The sequence below is a fragment of the Acartia tonsa genome, chromosome 9 (genome assembly GCF_053477335.1).
Source record: "Acartia tonsa isolate MP-2025a chromosome 9, ASM5347733v1, whole genome shotgun sequence".
NCBI classification, from domain to species: domain Eukaryota; kingdom Metazoa; phylum Arthropoda; class Copepoda; order Calanoida; family Acartiidae; genus Acartia; species Acartia tonsa.
Window position 1 is genome coordinate 46,401,592 of NC_137268.1, and position 12,426 is coordinate 46,414,017.

Here is a 12,426-nt window from a genome sequence, read left to right on the forward strand (position 1 = left end):
TAGTAAGAAAATCTTTTATTTTATGAGCATGCAAGAGTAATTCAAATTAATATAAATTAATTGTAAAGTTATAAAGTTTATGCCTCTGTATTGCTGACTAAATAATTGTAAGTTGTTTGTTTTGATGAAACTTCTGTAGGACTATTTCCATAACTATGGGAATAAATTCCTTCAGTTATTGAGACTGGTTCATTATCCATGTCATCTAATGCGTTATACATATAAGCTGTTATTTGAATAGTGTCTTCATCTAATGGATTACTATAATCTGCTGATTCAGTTCCTAAAAAGATTGTTGATTTTTAAATCTCAGTTGGATATTCTTTATAGCATTGACTTTATCATGTTATAAAATGTTATATATGATATTATAAAAAAAATACCCCAATTAGCCAAGTGATTAAATCCAAACATTATATCTTTAATATTCTCCATACGAACAAAGGAGGAATTTTGGTTAGTGAATGGAGGTTTATTAAAGTCTTTTGCACATGGGTAATTCTTGCCAATGTAATTGATTTTTGCAAAACAAAATCTCTGACGATAACCTAAAACATAAATTTATATTATTTTAAAATTTATAAAAAAAAGCATTACAAATATTTTAAGAATGAAATGAATTTTTAAAAATCAATCTTATTACATTATAGTTGTCTTACTTGATCCAGTAAGTCTAATTTTTAATGGAGATGAAGTTTGAGGTGCAATCTTTATGGTATATTTTAGCTCCAAAACATCATAACTAATATAGCACAAGTTATTTACAAGGATAAAAACACATCAATATTTCAGAGAAACAATCAGTCAAACAAAAGAGTTAATAATAAGAGATGTTAATATTTATTTATACTAAATATTTTTTAGTAGATCACTTCCTTTTGCAACAAAAAGGGGATGAAAGGAAATAATTTTAATGAATAAAATGACAATTAATTCATTCACCATAGTGATTTTAAATTATTTTAATTTTAAAAATAAAAAAGTATTTTTTAAAAAGACAAAATCTCTATATTTTTGTTCTATTCAGCTAAGTAGATAGGGTCTATTAAATGAGAAAGGTTTGAACCAGTAGAACTTTAAACTAAAACATATTTTTTCCTAAACTCACATTTTTACCATGTGAAATTAATAGTTCTCTCAGGAAATGAATACTTTCATACAAAATAATTGGTTCACATTTAACAAAAATATGTAACTAAATAGTTTCAATACTGCTTATTTGATATTCCTTTAAAAAATAAAGACCTCATTATAGATAGTATTTGCTTATTAATAGGTGAAAAATGGTCCTTGTAATCAAATTTGATGTCAAAATATTAGAATAAAACATTAGAGGGAGAAAAGGTTAAATAACTGCATCTCCCCATCGCAACCGTCTTGTGTAACCCTTCTATTGAGTCATTGAAAATCAACCAATGGTATCGCTTATATTACACAGCCAAGTAGCAGAAAATAATTTAGAAGCAGATGAAAAAGGTCTTTGTAAAATGAATGGAGGTAGTTGTCTGTATATACATCTATACTATAGATCTGTTGTCAAAATATTTAAAATTTAAAATTCTTAAAATCAATATATTTTGGTAAATATTCCAGATTTGGTAGGCTTTCTAAGTTGTTTTCCACTGTTTTTGGAGTAATCATAAAAATAGTTGAGAAAATTACAACGTGCTTGATTAGACAAAAGAGCATAATACATAAGACAAAGGGATGTACAAACAAACAAATTAACCCTAACTGTAGAAAAGATTGGCATGAAAAATACTTTTTTGCATATATTCTACATAAAAACATTACTATTATTTTGCAAATTTGATCCATAGAACAGAGAATTTTACATTAAACAGAAAATTTATTCAAGATTTATGTAAACAACTTACACATTTACAACTTCAGGGATTGATGACACCATTTCAACATAGGTATATTTATTATTTGCATCCTGATAGTCATCACCTTGACAATAAAAGAGTTATAACACATATATTATTAATTTATTAGATTTGGAGAAAAAAATTTAAATAATGTTACCTTCTTTCATACAGGTGAATTCAGAAGAAATATCTTCATACAACCAAGTTTTTAGAAAGTAATTGGGCCTATATAAGTGAAGAGAATTTTGTGAAAACTACTTGAACATAAATAAACATATTCATTATTTAATAATCTACATATGATACCTTCCAGTAAGATATCCACCAGAGTTGTAATTAACCATCTCAAGGAAAAGGTAAGGCTCAAATTCAAGATCATTCCAATAAAAGTCATTGTGCCTTGCCTTGAATAATCCTCCATAACTGGTGTCAACTGGAATCTGGGAGTGACCCCACTAAAACATAAAAATCTCAGGGAAATATAACTGAAATACTTATTGTCTATCTAACACAAATAAAAATTAATCCTTAATCCCTATTTTTTGCATGAAGTATATGTATAAGTTAATGAATTATTCTGTTACAATGAGAATATACTAACATTCTATGCAAAATTTTAAAAAACCTAAATCTTTAAGATAATACCTGTAATTGATATGTATAATTGGTGTTCACATTAGCAACAACTTCAGCACCTGTAGCAATCCAACCTGTACTTTTATCATGCCACTTACGCAAGTCATGCATCCATTCTTGAAAAGCATTAAAGTCATCACGTGTATGTAATTCCACAAGATAACCACCTATTTGTAATGAAAAATTAATCAATTTGTAGATTTACAAAATAAAAACTCTATGTAAAATAATTATGAAACCACTGAAAACAAATATTTACCCAATCTTCTACAGTATTCTTTTCTTTCCTTGTGAAGATTTGTTGTTACAATATGACAAACAGCCTTTTCATTGGGAATTTAGGTTATAACAAAAATGTTTAATAAACAATTAAGCATGTTCAAATACTTTGTTACTGTTCCATTGAAACTTTTTAGTATATTAACTTTTTATCTTTCTGATTAAACTGTTTTTAAACTATTTTTGAATGGGGGGTCAAAAATATACTAGGACACCTATAGAATCAGACTGCAGAGCCCAAATTTGAATTAAGTCCCCAATAAACTTTTTTTGGGGGATTTAAAAATTAATTTTTACTGTTGCTCTGGTCATTTTTACCAGATCAAAAGGTCTTTTTTTACTTCGTGTAATATTGTAACTTAGTAAACAATTTTATATAATTCACTTTATACTGATACAATAAAAAAAGCATTACTCTGTTCAATGGAGATAATTTTTTTTCTAAAACAATTAATTTCATTGAAAAAACTGACATAATACAATAAAAAACATAATGCTGAATTTAAACCAATTAGAAATTAGAATTTCCGAAAGAGTGTTTTCACAAAGTGACTTATTTCAAACGTAGTTAAATAATTTTATTTAATAAAAATGAAAAGAATGAAAACCCTACTCATAAAAGATACATACTTTTTAAAAATATTTTTAAAAATATGTTTGAATAATCTTATTTTATATCATATTTGTATATGGGACAAAAATAAATTTGTTGTATTGCATAAACATTTGTTGTCATCTTAATTTTTTTAACCCTTTTCAGCCAATTTTTATGTGTTTTAATGTATAATAGACATGAAACATTTTTATGTTAATTCATTGATATATTGTAAAAAATTAATTTTTAATTAGTATTGATAGATAAAATTAAAAGACCTAACTTTACTGTATACTAGTCTGGTAAGCCGAGCGTACTCGGCCCACGGGGTAACGAGTTCGGATTCAACGAGCCCTAGCCTTTAAGTATTCTACCAAACAAACAAGCAGGATTCAATCATACAGAAATTATATATTTAAACTGAATAATATTTACAAGTTATGTTTACTATATATATACAACAAAATATAACAATGGTTAGGTTTGAAGGGGGTGTGGGGCGCTAGGGCTTAGCGCCCGACGGTAGACAGGCTGTGGGGGCAACGGTGGTAAAAGGGGAGGCAGTGCCTCCCGATTATATAAGCGCATGAGGGACTCGTGATAGTTGCATGTTCAAGTCCCCTCCCCACATTTAGGCAGGCTAGTTTGACCGCTGGGTGCGGGGTTAACAGCGGTCATGAGATGGATAGTGATATAATAGGATTAGTGCGGGGGGTTTGCTTATCATAAGTCACAGCGAAGCAACTCTGTAAACGGCCTGTCCGTATGGGTGTCGTATTACCACACTAGCATACAATATTTACGAAGCAAGACACCCTAAAAGCTGAGTATTTTACCTACAAAGGGAAGAAACATCACGATTCAGTAAAAATTATTTAATCCATAGTAAAAAATAAACATTAAAATCCTAATAAAAATTGATGTGGGCAATTGTTCTCATTTTTGGCTTTGCAGTATGATTCTACAGATGTCAAAGTATATTTTTAATATACCTTTTAAAAATAGTTTAAAAACAGTTTAACTATTTGCATAACATAAATTACAATTCCTTGCCACTAGGAAGTTTAAACCAACCACCAAGACAACTAACTGCACTATTCAAATCAATCCATTCATCATTTTCACCCTCATTTACTGTAAAATTAGTGAGTAACTCATACTCTGATCCATTGGTAAATATCATCTTTGATGTAAATGTACCATAATGTTCAGTCTCTAAATATAAAATTAACATTTTTTTTTTAAAAACATACTTCTCAGACTATTTTTTTTATTTTTAGAATTACAATTCAAACTAAATTATAGACCTGAACGATTGTAGAATAACTTATAATCCATATTAGGTGTCATTTCGTAAATTGCTTCAGCTCTGAATTTCTGATATTTTATTTGGCCATCTAGATGGGATTTTCCAGGGGCAGGAAATACACTTAATGATGCAGAATCTTGTAACCTTGTAAACATTTGATTTAACTTAATTTTTAGAAACAAAAAAAAATCAGTTATTAATGGATTACTAAATATGATTGGAAATTGGGAGTTTTGATTATATAAAATATAAGACTCCTAAAAAATATAAAATTTCAAACAATTTGTAGCAAGTAATTTTTTTTAAATATTTGGATATATTTTGTGTGTTTGTATCTCAGCATTACGTTTGGGTAAATTTTGACAGGAACATGTTCTACTCAAATGTATATATAATTATCCACAATAGTCTACAGTAAAAGAAAAAGTTGGTTGCGGGTAAAATCCGTAAAGGTTGTGTGTTTTAAGTTAAAAACAGTAGTAGAATGATAAAAAGTTATGTTAACTTTTACGGATTTTACCCGGAACCTACTTTTCCCTATTATGATTTTTAAAAGTCAAATTCTAAATTTACCATTGATCATAAACCACTTGACCCATTAATGATGTTCTGTATGATGTTCTGACTGATTCACTATCAAATCCATGTAAATGCTTTCCTATATTAGTGAACCTTGCTTCACACAGATGCAAGTACTGAAAGTAACCTTTGTGGCTTACCTATAAAGAATAAAGATAGTTAAATTTTAATCATAACATATCAATATTAGATTATATTATAAAAACATCCTTACCAACACAGAAGGAACAACATCATATGTCAATTGTCCTACATCCATAACAGTAGGTATTGTAACATCTAATCCCACTACAATTTGCTGCATTGGAAACATTGCTGTTCTGCTTGTATATCTTGGTGATATATGAACTGTTGTAAAGTTCTAAATTATAGTTCAGATTTTAAATTAAAGACCTGTGTATTTTAACAACTACTATACTCTAATAGAATGGTACCTGTTCTTCTTGTCCCTGGGCCAACTTCCACACTAAAGTAGTCACACTTGATCCCAATTCTGTTGTTATAGAACAGCTAAATTCATGGCCTCCTCCACTGTAAAATAAAGAAATTGTTTTATTTTTGTTTTCTTTGTGATATATTTTATGATAATTAATATATTTGAATACAATGATGTTAGAGTGATAAAGATATTAGTTAAGCACCAAGTAGGATGGAGGTTGGGATATTTCACTGTTTAAGTTGTTTCCCAACAAACATTTTACATCTTTTTTTATTTGTAATAAGCTTTAAAAGTCTTGTCTGACAAAATTTGAAAAAATAATACTCACAATTGTTTCTTTTGATATGCAGTTAGAGTAAATGGGACTATGATATCATTTTCTTGATTCAGATTGGCTACTGAGTTGAAATACATATGAGCTTCTTTGCGGGATGGTAGATATCCAAACTAAAATTGATTCAAAATATACATTTCAATGTAAAAAAAGTTAAAAATATTTTAGATTACACACATAAAACCAGGGATCTAAATGGTTGTAATGTTTGACACTCAAACCAACCAATGAAAATTCAATAAAAGTCCCCAAAGTTGATTTTTTTAACTTTGGGGACTAGTGTGATAAAACAGATACTTACATATTCTGCATTTTCATTCAATTTCATTATCATATTTATATCCTCAACTAAACAAAGATTTTGTAACGAAAATACATATCAATTTTAAAAATCAAAAATTAGTTTTCATGTAATGAAAGTTACCACATGATTGATTAAGGTTGAAATTCGATAATCCAGGAGGCAATTTTACTGTTCCAGAAAATATAGCTGCATTTGATGGCCAAACTGGTTCTTCATTTAATATTTTGTTTGATATTGTTACAACAGGTTCATCAGACTAAGTATTTTATATTAAATAATTTTTGTAAAATATGATATTGTATAAATTTTTCATTTATTTATTATTACAATCAATATTGGGCATTTGATTAAAAGGTTAGGCCAGATAATTATTACTTAAGATTTTAAATTACCATCATATACATAGTATAGTGATTTAGTAATGACTTACTAGAACAACAGGTTCTCCAGGACCCTGAGTAATCTTAAAATCCATGTTTAGAAGATAATGTCCAACAACCTGAATAATAATTTTTGAAAGATTAAATTAATTATCTAGCATTATTTTGAGTCCTTTCAAAAAAAAATCTTTACACATATTAAGCAATTTAGCAAGCACAAGATTTTTACAATGCAGAAATAAAAAAAAAAGATTATGAATTATTTTTGTAGATTTAGACCCTAGTGGAATATAAAATAGGGGGATGACAAATTATTAAGTTTTCTAAATCACAAACTTTTTGTGTTATTAAACTTCAAAGATTTAAATCTATAAAAATGGTCTAATTTTGTCAGTACCATTAGTGGAAACAATCAAATTTCTAATAAAGGAATGTAATGTTCTTGATTTAATCTTTAAATCCTAGCAATCATTTGGTTGTTATTTAAACTAAACCAAATGTTAGTAGTATAAGGGTATTAGAAATAAGGTTAATTTACTTACATAACCATCAGACATTATGTTCACTTCTATATTATGCTTCTTACCAACTTTGTATGGGGTGTCAGGAGGCATGCTTATTGGTACACCAACCACAAGCTAATAAAATTTATGATTTTCTTTTAATATTTATGAGCCTACATGAAAGAAACAGTCACTGTTTAATACATTTGGAATAAGATTTAATATTATACATGGGGTTACCTTATTAATGTCACTTGTTGAATCTCTTTTAGCATCAATATTTAGCAGACTTTTTATCATAAACTTTCTTTTATTTACAAGCTTTTCTAAATAAGATATAAACTTTTAACTAAACATATTTTAGTAGTTCCATAATTATTTTAAGAATTAGGCTATTTCATAAAAAAAACATAAAATTCTCATAGAAATTTAAGAAAAAATCAAACCTTCACCAACTGGTCTTGGGGTATAGTGATACAATCTTTCACCAAGTGTATCATTACTCCAAGAAAGGCTATTTGTTAAATTTTCACACTTAAACGCTGATCCAACACTGACGAAAAAAGGCTTGCCCAAGTGTACAGATTTCTGAATAGATTTATTTTAGTAACTTCATATTACCCTGTCCCGTTTTAGAAAAATTTTGCAAAATATTTTTTCTGTAATGCAAAAATTGCGATGGTACAAGCACTGCAAAGTTTTTAAAATTTGCAACAAAAAGTCCTGTTTTTAAAGCTTTTGTACCATCTCAATTTTAAAGATTTTTACATTTTTAGTGTGTTGATATAAACCTGAAATTTACCAAAAAATGGGGGCCCTCTCAATTATAACATAATGAAGAACAAAGGTGTAGCAAGTAATCTTCCAAAGTACAAAATGCCCAATTGCATACACAAATAATAGGGTTGGGCCGGATTGGACGGATACAGATAATCGGCTGATTTATAATTCCGAATATCAAGTATTCAGGTATATATTGAAACACTAGAATTGAAATTTTGTAAGAATCTTTAAAATTGAGATGGAATAAACACTTTAAAAAGAACACAGTAATAGTGTCTGACTGATTATGACGTAACAAAAAAAATTAGCCAATGATAGGCCACTATAAATTTTACCATTGGTCAATAATGGCCTCTCATTGGCTAATTTTTTTGTTACGTCATAATCAGTCAGACACTATTACTGTGTTCTTTAAAAACGTTCTTTTTGCAGATTTTAAAGATTTTGTATCATTTCAACTTTAAAGATTTTCACAAAATTTCAATTCTAGTGTGTCAATATAAACCTGAATACCTGATATCCAGCATTATAAATCAGCCGGATATCTGTATCTATTCAATCTGGCCCAACCCTATTATTAATGTATGAGATTTGGCAATTTTTACTGTGGAAAATTACTTGCTACACCTTCGTACTTCATATGTTATAATTGAGACAGCCCCCATTTTTTTTGGTAAATTTAAGGTTTATATCAACACACTAGAAATAAAATTTTGTAAAAATCTTTAAAATTGAGATGGTACAAGAGCTTTAAAAACAAGCCTTTTTGCAAATTTTAAAAACTTTGCAGTGCTTGTACCATCGCAATTTTTGCATTGTAGAAAAACTATTTTGCATGGGTCATTTTTTTGCATAAATCAACCATATTATGGCTGATGGCCAAAATTTTAACAAAATTTTTCTAAAACGGGACGGGGTACTTCATATATTAAAATAATTATTTGATTATAATCTAATCATTAGTTTCCAAGACAAAAGAAACTTACTAAATTGCCATCAGATTCATATATTTCAAACTCTAGATCACCATCTGGTACTGTTAAATAGAACTCTATCTTTGCTAGAATTGTCTCTCCAGGTCTAAGTACCATATTTGCTGGTGGTACTGCAAGCCCAACTAAAAAGATAGGTAATATCCTCTTAGAAATTATTTTTTTCAATTTTAAAAATTTGAGTGCTCCCTGTCAGAGAACAGCTGGCTGCAGCGCTCGGCCCCCTTGCCTGCCCAGCCGCAGCACTCGGCTCCCTAGCCTATAACCTAACCTAACCTAAAATAGTTGTTCTCTGTCAGGGGGGGGGGGTACTCAAATTTTCAAAGTGAAAAAAAGATTGTATGTTTAAAACTAAATTTAACTCTAGAGCCCCAAGATAAGCTTTCCTAAAAACCTTTATTTCATCTTTTCAGCCTTTTAATTAATTCTAAATACAGAGTATAGTTTTTTTCTGTTTCACAAATCACTTATCGTCTCTTTTACACCCCAAACTTTTCTCTTTCCCCACCCTTCTTAATGTCTTACATCCCCCTGCCCCCTATACCACTACCAGATTTGGTTCAAATTGGGAGGGGAAGTCATTTCAACAGAAAAATAAGGACAAATAAATCTATAAACAACTGCAAACCCACTGACCCTAATCAAAAGTCTTAACTCCTTAAATATATATTATGAGAATATTCTTTTAATGGAAATACATTAAAAAGTATTCTAGCGTTTAGAGATTGACGACTATGTTATATATTAAATATATTTCTCGTATTCATTCGAATCCGGTGGATAGGAACCGGTTCTCATCCATACGAAAAAACTATGTCTAGCATCGTATTATATCCAGTTTTCTACAAATATAGAAATGTACAATCATAAGATTAAAACTAGTTTTTTTAGCCCGTGCCTTCGGCATCTCGGGGCTAAAAAAAACTAGTTTTAATCTTATAATTGTACATTCTATATCCGCGGAAAGCCGTTTATAATACGATACGAGAAATAACTATTAAATAATTTTAAAAATTTATATTTTGAATAATGTCTTTACCTAGATCATAATTATTTTCTGATTCTTCTCTGATCATATCAGAGTAATAATCATGACCGTCAACAGCAAGAAAATCAATCTAAAAATAAAAAGTTTATAATTTTACTTCCAATTAAATAATTACAAATAGTTAAAATTTCTTCATTAAGTAAAGAAAGGTAGTTTACCTCATCTTCACTTTTACCATAGGCTACTCCAAAATAGGAATAATATGTATAGAAATCTTTTGATTCATATGCGTTCTCATTTGCGACAAGTTCATAATCGAACTTTAATCGCATACCATGTTCATTAACATCTGTAACATCTTTAGCAATATAGACAGCATCTTTTAACTAAAGAAATGACAATTTTCATTTGATGTTTTGTAAGATTAATTTAGCTATTTATTTGTTTTTGTACCTTTAATCCAACAGATTCTTGAAAAGTTAAATTTGAAGTAAAGGAGGGTAATTCCCCTCTTAATGTTGTTATAGTTGGAGTGCAAATCATCATTGTAGATCTTCCATCATAATTGTCATACCCTTCAGTTTATAATTAGAATGAATATATGGCAAATAATTTATAAAACTTTATAAAATAAATAAAGTTAAACTTGCCATCATTATAAGGATCAATAGATGATACACCAAGTAGAAGAGTGTTGTTAATTCCAAAAGGTAGATCAATATCTGCATGATATGAGAACCATTCACCAATTCTGAAAAAATCTACAGGACCTTGTCCTCCAACTTTTGTCAGAGTAAGTTCAGGCAACCACAAATTTACAGAACCTGTATCATTACCTAAAATAATGTAATATTACCTGTTCAATTCACTGTTTAATTAGATTTTAAGTGTATTTAAACCCCCATCACAAAAAAATTGCTCAGAATCAAATACAAAGAAGGTTTAAATCTTTAATCAAAAAAGTATATGTAGATACAGACATCCTAAGGACAAGTGTACCTTTAACACAACTAATTTTAACTTCTACCTAGGGTTAAAGGGCGAATATAGGTTTGATATGATATGAGCTTATATGAAAGGTGCCATTTCATACTTTTAGAATATCTATGCCAAATTTAAAAATTCAAAAAAATCCTTAAGTAGATTTTGCAATTTTCTGTTTCAATTGAACATATGATAAATGAGATTGACGACAAACGGTTTATTTTAGCCCTTTACAAGACTTTTTTTTGACTATTTTGCTTAAGTTTGATTGACTATTACAATTGCACGCATCTTAAATGATGATTTAAATGTTTATTATTTTAGATTATATACTCTTTAATTCAATTTTTAAAATGCATAAAAATAATTTGCGTAAAAGTGCGCCAATAGTTTTGACTAGGGTAAATAATACGTCTTAAAGTTTATTTTCTGTACAAAGATCATTGGTTAATTCTGGAAAATATATAAACCCTGAAGTACGCAATTTTAACACACACACACACACGAACCTTAAAAAAACAGGGATTTGAAATCATTCTTCCTCCAAGAAAATTTTATCAATTATTTTTTTTTTACTTTTTACATTATTTGATGTTTTTTTAAACTTTTAAATATTTTACTTTATATAATTTGTATGAAGGTAGAAGATGGGTATATTTACCTCTGATTAATTGGTTTCCACGTTATTACGACTATCCTTTAACGAAAGCTTTTTAATTCAACCTTGCTACGAAGCCTTGTGTGATGCTAGGGTGTTTGAGTTCTTAGGGAACCACACTAATTACATAATATAATCTTGAGTTAGACAGGTTTTAAGCTATAAACAGACTTATACAATTAGATATGTCAATATCTTTAAGTTATTTATGATCTATATAATGGCACCTTTGAAATAAGCTCATATTATATCAAACCTATATTCGCCCTTTTAATCTTTAATTGATCTAGAGATTTAGAGGTTGTCTTACTTGAGCATGGCATGCTTTCACAGCTTTCTTGTTCTTCCTCTGGTCCATATAAAGTACAATTATAACCTAGTCCTGTTGGTTCTGGATTTGTACATGTCCTTTTTCTAGATAGATTGACAATTTTTAAAGAAAAAAAAAACATTTTTGAATATGTTTCTAACAAATTTATAATAAAATTGTTTGTAAAAACGCAGATACAAACCATAACTAACACAAAAATAAACAGATACCTAATCCTTTTTCCAGTTCCACAATAGCTGGTACAATCACTCCATTCTCCCCATTCAGAATAGTTACCATGAACTGTATATGGATCATACACTAAAAATAAGTATTGCTTATTTAAACAAATTTACTTCTCAATTAGAAGTTGATTTGATAAAAATAGAATGCCAATCAAAAAAACTTACTCCATGTTCTTAATTTGGTAATTGCTCGTCCTGGAAGAAATTCAATACAGACATAGTCAATTCGCTTCAGAT

General features: G+C 28.8%; 2 protein-coding genes across 2 annotated transcripts; both read right to left on the reverse strand.

The window, feature by feature from the left end:
- Positions 1–77: 77 nt before the first annotated feature.
- Positions 78–2,838, reverse strand: LOC145327586 (uncharacterized). The gene is made up of 8 exons (XM_080171124.1): positions 2,767–2,838; positions 2,517–2,674; positions 2,178–2,326; positions 2,029–2,096; positions 1,878–1,953; positions 660–742; positions 384–548; positions 78–283 (listed from the first exon to the last, which is right to left on the reverse strand). The coding sequence occupies exons 2-8, from the start codon at positions 2,616–2,618 to the stop codon at positions 78–80; spliced, it is 849 nt and encodes a 282-aa protein (XP_080027250.1). The 5' UTR covers positions 2,619–2,674; positions 2,767–2,838.
- Positions 2,839–4,420: 1,582 nt separating this feature from the next.
- LOC145327587 (uncharacterized) lies at positions 4,421–12,426 on the reverse strand. Its single transcript, XM_080171125.1, has 20 exons — positions 12,355–12,426; positions 12,175–12,265; positions 11,945–12,048; positions 10,643–10,828; positions 10,446–10,567; positions 10,211–10,378; positions 10,044–10,122; positions 8,999–9,129; positions 7,676–7,817; positions 7,470–7,555; positions 7,269–7,364; positions 6,777–6,845; positions 6,467–6,602; positions 6,344–6,390; positions 6,037–6,155; positions 5,704–5,800; positions 5,484–5,630; positions 5,264–5,409; positions 4,689–4,834; positions 4,421–4,596 (listed from the first exon to the last, which is right to left on the reverse strand). Coding segments are annotated over exons 1-20 (2,289 nt in total). The 5' UTR covers positions 12,356–12,426.